Source organism: Crocodylus siamensis, chromosome 10 (genome assembly GCF_052110815.1).
Source record: "Crocodylus siamensis isolate JL-2025a chromosome 10, ASM5211081v1, whole genome shotgun sequence".
Classification (NCBI taxonomy): Eukaryota; Metazoa; Chordata; order Crocodylia; family Crocodylidae; genus Crocodylus; species Crocodylus siamensis.
The window spans coordinates 67604546-67620856 of record NC_143404.1 but is presented as its reverse complement, the minus strand read 5'-3'; the positions used below and the strand labels follow the sequence as shown (position 1 = coordinate 67620856).

At 39.9% G+C, this 16311-nt stretch overlaps 1 protein-coding gene across 1 annotated transcript in view; it reads left to right on the top strand.

Annotated features, from left to right (window-relative positions):
- The window catches only part of TAF4 (TATA-box binding protein associated factor 4), a 51606-nt gene extending 36128 nt beyond the window's left edge, over positions 1-15478 (top strand). Inside the window, exons 11-16 of the mRNA XM_090065170.1 lie at positions 549-718; positions 1343-1473; positions 5480-5605; positions 7973-8029; positions 8125-8244; positions 13938-15478. Of these exons, the coding sequence (XP_089921296.1) occupies positions 549-718; positions 1343-1473; positions 5480-5605; positions 7973-8029; positions 8125-8244; positions 13938-14105 (772 nt within the window). The 3' untranslated portion in view covers positions 14106-15478. The remainder of the gene's footprint in view (positions 1-548; positions 719-1342; positions 1474-5479; positions 5606-7972; positions 8030-8124; positions 8245-13937) is intronic.
- The last annotated feature ends 833 nt before the right edge of the window (positions 15479-16311 follow it).

Genomic DNA, 16311 nt, shown 5'->3' with positions numbered 1-16311 from the left:
GGTAACGTTTTCCAAAATGAGAGTAGCCTCAGGTTTTTAATGATCTTAAAGTCCTTTGGGCTCTTAAATTTTTTAAAATTAAAATTAAGTTTAAAAGGGATCATGCCATGTGATGGAGTGTATAAATCTATGCTGTCATATGGCATATTATTTTCTCTTAAATTCTTTTCTTTTATTGGCGCCCAGTTTGAGTCCTGCTCTTCCCAACCAAAAGTTTTACTGTGATGTGTAGTCCCTAAGCTAAGCTAGCAAGGTACTTTCAGAATATACAGTGGTGAAGGGGCATAAGTCGGGGTGGGGGGGCGTTCTGAAGAATATCTTAATTCTGAGTTTTACTGTTTTAGGCAACTGGAAAGTTAATGGCCTTCTAAAAATTGTATTTATTTATTGTGAAAGAGTAAAGTTGATTGTGCCTAGGTACTAACAACTGAAGAGTTTATCCTGTGCAGATGAGATGTAGGACATACTATGCAAAATTGCACTGCAGCTGCATATCTATAGATACACTGAATGTTGATTTTTTTTTCCATAATTTTTCCCTTCCTAAGGGATGATGATGACATTAATGACGTTGCATCAATGGCTGGAGTCAACCTATCAGAAGAGAGTGCACGGATATTGGCAACAAACTCTGAATTAGTGGGCACGTTAACAAGGTCTTGTAAAGATGAAGCCTTCCTCTTTTCAGCACCTTTGCAAAGAAGGATATTAGAAATAGGTATGTTGGCCCTTGCTATCCTAACTTTTACAAACACATAAATTTTCATTAGGTCTCAGTTTCAATACAAATATATTTAAACACAGTGAAATATGCCAGAATAGTCATTTTATGTATTGGTGTCTTCTGACATTCACCAGCAGTTACTAGATGCATGATAACAGAAGGTTGACAAGCTACTGAGACATCACATAAACTATAAAAATGGCTTGAGCTTGTATTTGCATGTCTTTTATTGGATGTTGTATAATACGATAGATTCCAAAAAAGGGGGTGGGAGGAGGTAGAACTTTTAAAATTGTTGAACATTATATTTACTGCTAATGTGGTAACCTTTATAAATTGGTGAATTTTGTAGACTAGTGAGAATACAGCCTCTTTCATTTTTTTTAAAGCTAACTTTTAAGATTTCATAGCATATTAGTAAATGTCATGTACTATGTTTGAAAAATTAGGACCAGGAGACACACGGCATACAGCTGAGAAATGCACTAAGGCCTTTATTTTTCACTTGCTTATTACATGGACATCTGTGAGGCTTAAGTTAGTCGCATACTATCTTTACTGTAATATTGGTCTTTGCAACTGTGCAATACTAAAGCTATATTTTAATTTTGATCACAGGTAAAAAACATGGGATAACGGATATCCATCCTGATGTAGTTAGCTATGTGTCTCATGCCGCACAACAGCGATTACAAAATCTTGTGGAAAAATTATCAGAGACTGCCCAGCAAAAGAATATTTCTTACAAGGTAACTGTTTTCTTTAATTGTGTAAATGGTAGTGTTCAGAAGAATATTTTACCTTTGGGCATGTGTGCTCTGAGTGCAGCCTGGACTATACTACAGATTGAGACTGATTTTTAAAGAGGATTTCCAGTCTTCCTCTTCCAGAACAGAATCATAGAATCGTAGAAGTAGGGTTGGAAGGGACCTTGTAGATCTTCAAGTCCGACCCCCTGCCAGGGCAGGAGAAAAAACCTCAAATGACACTAGCCAGGTAGGCATCAAGCGTCCTCTTAAAGACCCCCAGGGTAGGAGCCAGCACCACTTTCCTTGGAAGTTGGTTCCAGATCCTAGCCGCCCTGACTGTGAAGTAGTTCTTACGGATGTCTAATCTAAACCTCCTCTCCAACAACTTATGGCCGTTATTCCTTGTTATGCCAGGGGTCACTAGGGGAAACAAGGTCTCTCCCAAACCCTTCTGGTCTTCCCTAGTGAGCTTGTAGGCAGTCACCAGGTCCCCCCTCAGCCTTCTCTTGTGAAGGCTGAACAGGTTCAGGTCCCGCAGTCTCTCATTGTAGGGTCTGCCTTGTTGTCCCCGGATCATGCGGGTGGCCCTCCTCTGGACCCTCTCCATGTTGTCCACATCCCTCCTGAAGTGAGGCACACAGAACTGGACACAGTACTCCAGCTGTGGCCTGACCAGTGTTGCATAGAGGGGGAGAATCACCTCCTTGGCCCTGCTTGAGATGCACCTGTGATTGCACGCCAAGGTCCGGTTAGCCCTGCCAGCTGTGGCCTCGCATTGTCGGCCTGTGTTCATCTTGGAGTCAGTAATGACTCCAAGATCCCTTTCTGCCTCCGTGCTCTCAAGCAGGGAGTTTCCCATCTTATAAGTGTGCTGCTGGTTACTACTGCCCAAGTGCAGCACCCTGCACTTGTCAGTATTGAAGCGCATCCTGTTTTTGTTAGCCCACCCCTGTAACCTGTCCAGGTCTTGCTGCAGTCTTCCCTCCCTACTAGTGTGCTCACCTCACCCAAAATTTTGGTATCATCAACGAATTTAAACCAGTTGCTTTTCACCCCGTCGTCCAAATCTCTGATAAAGAAATTGAACAGTGCAGGCCCAAGGACTGAGCCCTGGGGGACTCTGCTGCCCACTTCTCACCAGGTCGAATATGACCCATCCACCACCACCCTCTGAGTGCGACCCTCCAGCCAATCTGCAATCCATCTGACTGTGTAGGCATCAGTGCCACAGTCACCCAATTTTTTAATGAGGTTGGGGTGGGAGACGGTGTCAGAGGCCTTGGTGAAGTCCAGAAAGACTACATCCACGGCAACACCTGCATCCAATGCTTTTGTGACCTGATCATAAAAGGCAATCAGGTTGGTCTGACATGACCTGCCCCTAATGAAACCGTGCTGGTTGCCTTTGAGCATTGTCTCTGAGGCTGGCCCATTGCAGATGTGCTCCATGATGATCTTCTCAAAGAGTTTCCCTAGGATTGAGGTAAGACTGACAGGCCTATAGTTGCCTGGGTCCTCCCTCCTCCCTTTTTTAAACATGGGGACCATGTTGGCTGTCTTCCAATCATCTGGCACCTGGCCCGAGCACCACGAGCGCTTGTAAAGCCATGCCAAAGGCCCTGCAATAACCCCTGCTAGCTCCCTCAACACCCTGGGGTAGAGAGCATCTGGACCTGCTGATTTGAACACGTCCAGCCCCTCCAGAAGCTCTCTAACCCGGTCCTCTCCACCCTGAGGTCTGGAGGTGCTCCCCTCGAGTCTGTCTTGCATCACGGTGAGGAAGTCCCGGTTCCTGCACAAGAAAATGGAGGTGAAGAATTGGTTAAAGAAGTGTGGGGATGGAGAAAGACTCTGGATGATAATATTTTGAGAACACAAACTCATTTGTTTATATATGTCTTTTGAAGGAAGCTAGTGTTGCTGGCAGCCCCAAGGCGTGCTGTGGTGCAACCTGTAATACTTGAGTGGGAGAGAATGGAGTTGAATGACAGTCAGGTAGAAGGCTGCTGCATGATATTATAGAATAACTTGATTAGATGATTGTCTTTTTAAGTACACTACCTAAGAGGTTCGAGGTTTTCTTTTGGTCATACGATGTGGATCATTTGGATGGACAAGATGTAAATCTTTGTGTGTTGAGACCGAAATTTGCTATAGAAGTGTTACCTATATCTATATGCCATCTACAAGGACCATGTGTGTATGTCAGAAGTATGTATTTTGAAATGTTAAACATTGCAGAAGTTGTTGTTGTTTTTTTCTTTAAATTCAGGTGTGCTGTGCACTATTTAACGTTCAGAAAAAGATTTACTATTAAATCTTTTGGATTTGAGTTTCCCCTTGAAGAGTCTAAATTAGCTGAAGTGTACATGTTCTGATGTTCATTTTATATTTAAAGATACGTTGTGAATTTAAGGTTAGTGAAGACAGTAGTATGAAGATACAGACGAGCATGAGGATGAATGTAAAGCTTCAGCTTTCAGCCTTAAAAGCATTTAAAATGAACTGAGGAAAAAAACTGCCCCTTCTTGCCATCTGATAGGTTATTAATCGGATCTAGTATGGTTTAAAGCCACTTAATCCCACACGACCAAAAGGAAGGAGAAGGCGATTTCACTTATCCTAGCCCTGAGGATTGGATTCAGCCTTGCTGTTGGACATCGTCACTCCCCATACTGGAAGGAATCAAGGATCAGATGATTCCTGCCCTCCCTGCTGATGGTGTCCATGCTGGCAGTGTCCTGGGTCCCATGCTCAAGCAAACTGTAGAACGTGGCCTACGGCAGCCTCTACTCCCCAGGGGATGCTAGCTGTACATTGAAAATGTACTGGTTAATTTGTCATGTTCCCTGAGTTTTCTTTAACTCTGTAATTCAAACCACTAGGATTCCCACAATTTTTTGGTGTGGGACAGTGTTAAAACCTTTTGCTGGTCCAGTCTAGAGGAGGTATTAGCCAATTTGGCCATATTCACAGCAGATAAAACTATCTTGTAGCATGGCATGACAGAGCAGCATCCTGTGGCACTGAGGATGGCAGGTCCACCCTCAAGCCACTCAACTACCCTATTCCTACCCATTTAGCCTTACAGCAGTGGGGTATTTCTGCTGCTCCACTGCCAACCATTATGTAAAAGCTTTCTGAGAAGGAAAGTGTGCTTAAATGCTGAGTAAGCAGTTCAGCACCAACTTCTTCCATTCCCTTCCCCTTCTCAAGCAGGTGGTTATCACCTGCTAGTAGAATAAACCTCTTCCCTTTCTCGTCACTGACGCACTGGATTGATGCTAGTGTAATTTGCATTGGCTGTGTATGCTGATATTAAATGCACCAAGATCCAGATCTATCTGATGACTAGTTATTGTCACAGAATAGCTACTGCAGTAGGTGATTACAGTACAATTCTGCTGAAACAACCTGTTTGAATAGAACAGAGTTTACCCTGGGATATATGCTGATGCACAATACACACACCAGCATCGTTTACAGGTGTCTGTTATTGTGGTTTTTTTGACAAATCTATACCAGAGTTCAGTAAATTATCTTGGTGTAGGGCTTGACATTGTATGTCCACTTGTTGATGTATGCAAACATGTGTGTCCAGGCCCTCATGGAGTTGAGGCTAGAGAGGAATGGTTGCTCCACTAGACTCATTGCTGTGGCATAAGTGTGAATTCCAGATAAGTTTCTTTATGAATGTGATAGATCACTGTGCTTTGCAGAACCCAGCTGTTGAAAAAGACATCTGTGAAATGTGTTTGAAAGGCCAAAGTTATATGATAATATTAGTTAAAAGTCAAATCCCGATGAGTTCACAGAACAGGACAAAAAGCTTGTTTTTTAAAATAGGTTTTAGTCTGACTGATTTAAAGATATATACTCCTGGTTTGAAAAGGGCTAAGTGAACATTTGCGCTTTAAGTGTACATGATCTTATTCAAGTGTACAAGACAAGCTAACAGCTTTGTTTTTACAATGTGTAATTGAAAGCATTTTTACCACCTTTTCAGGATGATGAAAGATATGAGCAAGCAAGTGATGTTCGGGCTCAGCTCAAGTTCTTTGAACAACTTGATCAAATAGAAAAACAGAGAAAAGATGAACAAGAAAGGGAAATTTTAATGCGCGCAGCAAAGGCAAGTGCTTGGATTTTACACTTCGATTTGCAAAGTGCCACATTTGTCGTCAAAAGGATAAGGGTGCCTTTTATTCTACAGGACAAGCAGCAAAAGGGAGGGCTCTCTTTCTAGGCTCAGATATGGAGCCTGATGAGACTTTAGCTAAAGCTTTCCCATGTAAATCATGAAATGTGGGTTCATCTCTGCCCCCACTTCACTCACCCTAATTATAGGAAATCTTAAATTTAAATATGTTTCTCTCTGAGAGATGGACAGATGGGCTTTTGCAGTATGGCATAGCTCATTGGTTCTGCACTGCAGACACCTGTCTGTGCCTGCTTTGAGAAAAGGAGGAATGAAGAGCATAAATTTGCATGCAAGACAATTTTTGGATTGGCAAATGCATATTCTTGGGCAGTGGTTTTCAACTTGTGGTCTGTGGACCCCCTACAGGTCTGCAGACTAAGGCAGGGGTGGGCAAAATGCGGCCCATGGACGAGATGCGGCCCGCCAGGCCTTTCTGTCCGGCCCACGGATAGAAAAAACATATTTTAGAAAAAAGTATATTTTCTATATTTTAGAATTGGTGGCATCTATATTTTAGAAAAAATATTTATCTGCCTCTGGCTGCCTGTCATGTGGCTCTCGATGGCTTGCCAAAACTCAGTAAGCGGCCCTCCGCCCAAAATAATTGCCCACCCCTGGTCTAAGGGGTCTGCAAAAGATGACTATGATCAATCAAAAGTATGTGAATACTCACACTTACAATTCAGTGGGATCTGCACCTCCATTTGAAATTTCCAAAGGGGACCATGCCTCCATTTGAAAGTTTTTAGTGATCTACACATGAAAAAAAGCTGAAAACTACTCTTCTAGGGAGCAGGTAGAAGGAAAGGTTTTGTGTCTAGTTCCCGATTTTTTTTCCATTACTTTAAGTTGCAAAACGTACATGCAGTTACTGTGGAGTTGCCTATACAAGTTGCTTATGCAGACTGATGGATCATTTAACTGGCAATTTGTACAAGCAATTACTTGATATGTATGTGTACTTGTGGTACCCATGTCTATAATTAGTAGGTAGTTATATACTTAAAGTGGTAATTTTTCACTAACCTCCAATTCCAAACGTTCAGGTATAAGTGGCAATCTGACTTGTTTAATACAATACATTTGGAATTTCAGATACGTCCACATCCAGTTGTGTGATTTGGGTCTACATACATGTAGCTAAAGGTGTGAATATTTAGCCATTTGGAATATTTACCATTTGTGTCCATCAAAAGAGGGATTTTTTTTTTAAAAAGGTCTTTCCCCCATGTCAAGAATGTATTGGGGATTTTACTATGAAATGTAAATTTGATGGAAGCAACCAATCTGCTTTACTGGACTGGAAAATAGAGGGTGCCCTCCTACTAGTGGGATATTGAATCTGAAGAATGAAAGGAAAGAATAAGATTATGGGTTTGTGGGGGGTTATTGTTTAAGTGCAACAATGAGTTTTTTAGGGAGCTCTCAAATGAAAAACAGTATTGCTACAGTGCAGCATACTCTGCAACTGGATCTGTGGTAGCAAGTGCTTTAGAAAGCATAGCACTAGGAGACCATGCATATGATGATCTATAATGGTTATTTAGAAGCTGACATTCCGGTCTTGGATTCCTAAAGATAGGAACTTGAAGGTATTTTAAGCTTCTAAAATGTGCTTGACTTTCATGGTAGTATTAGAGTGACTCTGTAGCCATGATGGTCCAGGACTTAAGCCAGGGGGAAGCTTCTTTTGCTTCTGCTAATTGTTTGTCTGCTACCCCTGGGAATTTCTTGCCCCTCAAACTTCACAGCTCTACCCGTTGTTCTTAAGAGCTCTGCTTGCTTCCTTCCTCAGACCTGATGAAGAATTCAATACATTTGAAAGCTTGTTTAACTATCCCAGCCGTGCAGTTGGTCCAATATAAGACGTCACCCACAAAAACCTATAATCTCTCATTTGATTTTCCTGAGTAATAAGCATTCTCCTCTCCTCCTGGAACTAATGTAACAATAATTGCAGGAGAGTGCAGGATGGCCGTTTGGCCAAGACCTCTTGTTACAGCTCCAGACATCTGAGTTCAAGTCTCACTGTGGACCCACGTCAAGCACTGCCTCTGTTCAACCTAGGTGTAAATAGGTACTTGGTCATTCAGATTGTAGAGTTAATGCTGTCCAGATATAATGCTAGCTTCATCATTCCCTGGTGTGTTATTGACTGTAGAATCTGGCAGGAATTTGTCTTGAACATACTTCTTGACTTAGCACAGACTTCTGTGTCTTCAACTTCATTTTTCAATTTAATTAATTTCTCTCTCTCTCTCTTTTTTTTGCTTTCCCAAACTCTTTACCCACATATAGTCTCGGTCTAGACAAGAAGATCCGGAACAACTTAGGTTGAAACAGAAGGCCAAGGAGGTATGTGTTCAGGTGTCTGTGTACTTTAACAATTTAATACCCTCAGAAAATTAGGAGGAAAAAATAACATGTTGTATCTGTTTTGGAAAACACAGATGCAGCAACAAGAGCTAGCACAAATGAGACAGAGGGATGCCAACTTAACTGCATTAGCTGCAATTGGTCCTAGGAAGAAAAGGAAAGTTGATTCACCAGGATCTGGGTCGGGGACAGAGGTACAGTATAATAACCGTTGTATGCAAAGATCCTACAGTTTTGCTACACAAGCATCTGCAACAAAGTCTTTCTGGTCTCTGTGTTAAAGGTGTGTGTGAATCTGTGTCTGTGTTCTATGAGACCCATAGTTTTCATGGCATTCTGGTACAGATTGGAATCTCCTGTTGGGGATTTGATGAGGGGTATCTTCAAGCAGCAATACAATCCTTGGGGGTCAGGTTTTCAGTAGGACCCATGCTGTCCAGGTACAGGAAGGGGACCGGAGGAAATGATGCAGTTACCTTGTTTCATCTATGTAGGAAACTGCATTATCTCTATAAGTTACCAGCCAAGTTGTGAGCTATTTCTAACATTTCAGAGAGGTGAGTAGTAGTGCCACTGGTCCACTGTTTGAAATCATTGCTGAAATATTGACAGACTTGCTATAAAAACCTTGTGGTATCTTACCTTGCTTATCCCAACTTTCTCCAGTTTTTGATTGGCTCTAAGGGCACTGACAGACATGATTAAACCACCCCTCCCCAAAAACATGCTTTATCAGAAGCAGCAGCCTCTTACTTTGACCTGGCTCTGTAGTGTCTGTAGAGATTGGGTGCTTCAGCAGGGCTTCTTGCCACTTTTAACTAAAGCTGATTCAATCAGTTATTAGATAAAAGTGTCAAAAAAGCCCTACTACAGCAGCCAATCTCTACAGACCCTGGGAAAGCTGGGTGCAGCTGATGTGCTGCCTCTTCTGGGCATGTGCTGAGTTTAAAGTGCCTTTTTTGGTCCGTGTTTGCAAGCAGCCTAATCTTGTCAGACGTTAAGGAAGATCCAGCCAATTTCTTTTAATTTTAAACTTGTAATTTGTATCTAGTGCCAGAAAGGGAGTTAGAAATGTTTCTGGAGAAGGTTTAATGTTTGACTTTAATGCTTGAAAATTGAGTATACAGATTACTTTTAAATTCTGTTGAAGCCTGAGGTGTACATGATCTGCATCTGGAGACCTGTTAATAAACTGAGTCAAAATGTTTCCTGTGTGCAAGATCTGTTGGAAGTTGAATAGTGCATCTGCAATGCTAAAAAGAACGAACACTTGGGATTTTGCCTTCCATAGAGTTAAATACTACAGCTGAGCCTTCAAACTGTGCAGAGAGAAAGCCAGTAGGGGGAGAGCATGTGCAGAACTAATAGCACTACTGTTCGAGATACAGTATATCGCTTCTTGCATAGATTTTTATACTTCTATTGCTACAGTAATTTGCATGAAAGACCTTTTTTCCCCTTCCTCTTACTTGTTTCTTTTTCTGCTCTTGAAACAAGTATGTGACCTGTAGTATTGTATGTTACAAAAAGTAGCTTTGCAGCAATAATAATGCTAGTAAATGATATTTTGTTGTATATAAAGTATGCAAATAAAAGGTAGCAGGCGAGCATTCCTAGCACCTTTGAGATATTAGTGCTGAGGGTTATTAAAACACCTGCAGTAGGGAAAAAATATGTATAAAAATCCCATTTAACAAATTAGTCAATGACTAGAACAACATTTGTAAAAGTAATAGTAAAAATTTCAAGATTAAATTTTAAAATTTAAATTACACTTTTAAATGATGCACTATTTGAGAATTCCATCATGCAGTGAAAGCTTGTGATGTCAGGATATAGGAACAGAAGTTGCAGTAGCAGTTTTAGTGTTGCCTGCTTCTACACACATACCTGCAATTGTAATATTCCCCTACATAAATATATTCACTTAAGATAAACCTGAATGTTATATTTCATGTATGGAATATATTTGACATTTACTAGGAATTCCTATTTTGTACTTTGACTAAATCTGACTAATTTAGTTATTGCTGATTAATCACTTACCATTTAACCAATTAACTACAGGTTCCCCAAAAATCTGATCCTTTGTCTGATTAAGAGCCAGCTGCTTTTGATGGGATAGATTCACAGCTGTGCTTCTGCTGCTGTGTCACTTGATATTTTTAAATTGAGCTCCACTTGTCACCATTTGTATGCAGTTTGTAGTTAAGGCATATTACAAGAAGTGTGGAAAATAAGGTTTGTCACTAGTTAGACACAGATTTGTAAATGTAAGCGTTTGATGTTAAAGGAGTGCTGAATATTAATTACATATAAAGTCAGCTCTAAGTAGTAATTGTGCCATTTCAAAATTCAGTAAAACAGTTTGCAATCTATTTAGATATTTTATACCTGCCTGGGTTGTTTAATTAGAAGTTAGCAAAAGACTCTTAACTCTTTGTATGCCGCAGCTCAATAAAAGTCTCCAGTAGTAGCTTTTTAAAGATAAAACACCTTCAATTTAATTTTTTCCTTTAGAATAATATATTCTACACAGTACGTATTTAAGCAATGCAAAGAAAATATCATTATGCATAGGGCTGAGTTACAAGATAGAATTTAAATTCTTCAGTAGTCACAAATACCTGATGTTATTGAGAGAGATAGCACCTTATGCTATAACTTTATGAAACTCTCAAATACTGGTTTTCTTATGTTTTGGTACTAGAGTTGTGACTGAGATGCATGCAGAGATGAGCACAAAGTCATGCCAATCTTAAGTCCTGGTGTTGTCTTGTGTCCCATGTAGGTGTCCATTTATATGGAAGTAGGAGCAGGGCTCTAGTGATGTTCCCAGTCTCTTTTCTGTCCCCTCCCCTATTCTTATGTTCTGAAACTTACCCTAGTGTACTAACCGTACTTCCCCAGTTTAACAGTTTATATGCTCCCAACCCCATCACTCAGGTCTGTAAGTGAGCTAGGCTTGTGACTAGGCCAACACCCCTTTTAAATTAATGTAAGTGTTTGTTGAACCTTTAAAACATGTAGAGATGCTGGTTTCGGTGTAGTTAAGAAACTCTCTCTGCTTTATGGCTGATAAACATAGAATTTGATTTTGCTTTAATGCACTTTGGGCCCAAGCTGGCTATTGCAAATACAGGTAAGCACCTAGTGGGATTCTTAGGATTGCCAGAGTAGACTAGGCACCAAATTCCCATGGAATCAATGGGAGCTGGGTGCCTAACCTACCTAAGGCCGTTTAAAAATCCTACTTGGAGCCTAGATGTCTTTGAAAATCTCTTAGTAAATAATTCTCCGAATTACAGAAATGTAGCACAGAACATCGAGTCATTACTCTGCTGCTGAAGTACCAGTCCAGTTTCCTGATTAAAATGTTATGGAACTAGGAAGAGCTGCACTGAAGAGTGTGTAGTACTAGCTTGGGAGACACTAATCTCCAACACAAGGTTCGATTGGCTTCTTAATAATGGACACTGTACATGAATAAATTCCTTTTGCTATCTAGAAAATTGAATTGGCTGTTTCCTCAGGATCCTATCCACATGGATTTACAACTGGTTTCTTGAATCTCTCTGTTGTGATATTTTTTTACTTTCCTTTTAAATAAGCAGAACTACAGGGTATGGGAGATGCTATGTAATTTGGTACTGAAGTGTTATAGGTTATGATGACTGCCACCTCAAATATTTTTATAAATGCTTTTTCTATTTGCAATATGCCAGTAAAATGGTGCTACCTTTCTGAAACGATTAAAATGAAAATCAACTTGCTTTCTGTAAATAGACCTGATAAAAGCTGGCTTCTAGAGTGTAATGCATTTTATCCCATTCGTCCACTTGTTTTCCTTGTCCTGTGTAAAAACATGCATTGTAAGGCAGCAGTAGCTGTCATACAGACAATTAGACTTTTTAAAATTAAAGCACAGGCAAAGTTCTTGGTCGGTGTGTGCCATCTGCTGGTCAGAGCACTTCATTGCCTCAGCACCAATACCTTCATATTTTAACTGCGAGCAAGGAAACGATTGTCAGATATAAGCAATAGCCAGTCCCACAGGCTCCTGCCTTTTATGTGTCCATAACACTGGTAATAATTTGAGTTGACAGTTTTTTAATATTGACTGCACTTTATGGCAGCTTGACATGTTTTTTTCTGCACTTCAATTTGTGCTGTCAGCAAAGTGAGCGTGTATAAGGTTTAAATGACTTCTTTAATTGCATTTTATTGTGGCTTTCTGTACTGCTTTATAAACATGGCTTCTTTGGTCTCACTATGGTATGTAATTGTCCTCTACCCTCTGGAACTGTTGCTTTACCTTTTTTAAAGCCTCTTTACATCCTCCCTGGAGGACTTTCAGTCCCAGGCCTTGTCCCAAGGGGGTTCTTAGTTTTTTATCCATTTCCTCACCTTAGAATCCCTTTTGCTACTGTTTTCAATCCTTACTAATTTGTATCAGTCTTTGGTTGCCTTAGGTCTAGGAAGCACTCTTTCTGCTGTAACTATACGAGTGTTCACCAGGGGAAGGAACTTCCCTTATCCATAAGGCAGGGCAAGAAACACATCACTCTGCTTCACTTAATTCTTGTATATAAACTCCCAATACTAGTTTACTCTTTGCATTGGTGTCAGTATAGATCCCATTGTAGAGGTACATAATAGACCTTAAGCACATGAGATTGACTTTTTTTTTCTGAATAGCAGCATCCCTAAGGCCTGAACATATGCCCTGTAAAGTCTTACAGTCTCATGTGAGAGTGTAAAGCAGTGAGCTGCTGCAATCATCCCTTGGTTTCCTCTGTGACAGTATTTTGAAACCCAGCAAGTCTCCACCTTCTATCTTGCTTTTAGCTTCAAATTCATCTTCTAGGTTTAGTTTGAAGGAGCAATATCTTCATTACCTTTGATTGTTCTCTAATATGGATGTTTCCTGGAAAAAATGCACCCTTGTATGCATTCCTCTACAACGTGGTGAAACATTTCATGCCAACCCAACAGACTCAGAACCGTCAGGCTTTAAATTCTGCCTGATCTGCAGTGGGCTCGTTCCCCTGATTGATGGGTACAGCCTTTCCTTTTCTATGTTGGGAAGGGGCTGAAGGGGATGGGGACATGCCACATCAGAGATCCTTCTTGTCAAGAGCTAGCAAACCTAAGTCTATTAACTGTGTATTGCCCTGGTGCTCCAACACAGACATTCCTGGGGACTTGGAGTAACCAGGTTGTGGCAGCTTCTCCATAGCTGACCGGCAGGCCGCAGAGTTGCATGTTGTGGGGCTAGCTTCTACATACCCTTCTAGTCCTTAACACACCCCATCCAGCAAGGCTTGTGTGGGGATCCTCAGAAGGCAGCTTTAGGATGAGCTTCCACTGTACCTGCACTAATTGGATTCTCAGTCAGCCAAATACAAGACTTCTGGGGATCCTTTACAATGATCCAGTATTTTTACTTTGTGTAGAAGGGGGGTGGGGAGGGGTGAGGCTCCAGCCAAAGTACCTAGGACTACTAAAAGTGGGACTGAGGCTCTTAAGTCACTTAGGCACGTTGAAAGCATTCAGCTGAAGCTACACGTACTCAGTGCCAGCAGCCACCAGATATTGATTCTGGGCATTCATTGGGTTGTTTTCCAACAGGTGGTATGTTTAATAAAGCGGACTACATTCTGCAGGTTGTACAGGAGGAGCTGCCAGGGACTTCTGTTTGCTCACTTAGTTGTCCTTCTGTTTGCAAATGAAAAAAGACATCTAGTAGCATGTGAGGTCTAATGCTTACCTGTAAGCAGTCCCCCATTTTTTACTGCTCCTGTTTTATTGTTTGTAGCATTCTGGCACAGAGCGTTAACCACGGGCTTTAAAACATTCTGACTTTATCGCTTCTTCTCACCTCTAGGGATCCGGTACAAGCTCAGCAGTCCCAGGCAGTTCTGGAGTTGGAACAACCAGGCAGTTTACGCGACAAAGGATAACGCGGGTGAACCTCAGGGACCTCATATTTTGTTTAGAAAATGAGCGCGAGACAAGCCATTCACTAGTGCTATATAAAGCATTCCTTAAGTAAAATGGAAAAGATCAAGGTATTTTTGACAGAGAGCCGCCTGAGGACATTTTTTTATATATTTGCAGATTACGCCTTTTTGTAACAAGCAAATGGGATATTGTTTAAAAAAACAAACAAACAACAACCTCTTTACAACGAACAGTTTTATATTCCTGTTTATACATAAACTCTTCAGTATAAGAGAAACACATTTCTGTAACAGTGAGGACACTTACAAGGCCTGTGGATATTATAAAAGGACAATTTAAATTTTAACTCATCTCTTGATTGAGTGGCCTTCTTGCCAAACAAGCCATATATAAAGACTGATGGAAATCGTTTAGCAAATAACTAGCTACCCTTTGTCAGCCCTGTAGCAGTTTCAACATTAATTGTGCATTTTAGTTCAGTTTTACTTTACTAAATTGATTATATAGGTATATGTCTACAGCAGATGACCTCATTTCATTTAGCTTTTTTAAAAAAAAACAAACAACCAGTCAGTTAGCAAAGCAAACTGATTTTTAAGTATATTTATCTTTTCCCCCCAAATGTTCAAATTCTAGAGGGATATACAATTTTAAACATAACCTCAATTTTTAATCACATTATTGCTTATTAGAGGCCCTGGAATCCCATAAAGGAGGGTTACTTCTGAATGTTTTAGCAGCATCTGTAAAAATGCATTTTATTTGCTATAGTTTGTAAAGCTGTAAAGTTAAAAAAAGAAAAAAACGAAAAAAAGAAAAACCTTTTCAGCATAAATATATTTTACTTGCACTGTGTTTTTTAGCTAAAGTGAAAGCTTAGATTAAATAAAATCAAAGTTGAGAGGAATCATCAAAAAGACTGTTTCTCAGTGTGAATCAAGTGTTGAAAAATGGTTGGTGTATTTTGTCAGTAATTGTACATAATTTTTGGCACATAACATAAAAATGGCTATGTAAACTATAATTATTTTGCTAAAAGACTGTATGCAAGCTGTGGGCCTACTTTAAAGATGTCCAGAGCAAAGTCCCTTCTTTGTACCTATTTTTTTATTACAAATATACTAATTGGTTCTTTATATTTTCAGAGGTTATTGTATTAAATTGTCTATTGATAGTACTTTTATGACTGTAAATACTTTGGCTTTCTTTGTGTGAACTCTTATGTTAGAATTTAACTCTCTTGCGTGTAAACTGAATGCTGATCAGTATTTTTATCAACACCTGACAACTGTTACACCTTTTATTTTGTCTTTTAGGAAATCCTGTCTTTCCATTTTTTCATGTAAATTTTGCACAGTTACTTGTTCATATGTAAATATTTTACTTTCAAAAATGAAGTTTTTAATTGCTATTGTTTTATATAGGATTGAAAGAAAATTAACTCCTTTATTAAAAACAAATTTATCTGTATTTGCTAATGTATTTTCACTCTTTAAATCTTTCTTCCTCATGGATTTTTTTTTTCCTTGACACAGTTTAAAAAAAAACAGTCAAAAAGACAGGGTGATGTCTCCCAAAGATGCACTTTATTTCTTTTAAATTGCCTGCTTATTTTGCCTAATATTTAAAGGAGTATAACTGCACTTGCAATGAATCTTGAAATATTTCTTTGCCCCTACGGAATTGTGTGCGGAAAGTTCAAGGGTTAGAATAGTTTTAGCAGGGAAGTCTTGTATAATAGATTGTACAGCAGTTGTATGTTGACTTAGTAAAGTTCTTTTATAAATTATGCTCATGGTGCAGGTCAGCTTCTGCCCTCAGATATGCCTTTATTATTTAGTGACTTCAGTGAGGGCATATCTGAGGGCAAAAGCTGACTTGTAACATGGGCATAAATACAGAAAAACAGAATCTGGTGCTAAAATCTGAAGGGTCACTGTTAGGAAAGCATGTTTTGATAAGCTTGCTTCAATTATATATCTATATCTACATCTTAGATTGTTTTCTAAAAGTCTGTTACTTTTCGCTTGACGGGTAAGTGGAGAAGAAACTGACGTTTCCAAAAATTTCAAAATCTCCAAAATTTGTAATACGTAAAACATGCAACGTGGTAGTGAGGTGTCATACTGAAGTTTCATTGCAATGGGTTTGGGATGGCCACATCTGAACTGTGACAGGCCTCACAAACGTGCAGCTTTTGTGGCATATGGTACATTCCACGTGTAGCAGAAATGGTGTTTTGGAAATACTGCATTACTCATGTACCACACGCATCCCTCTCCCAAATCATCCCTCCA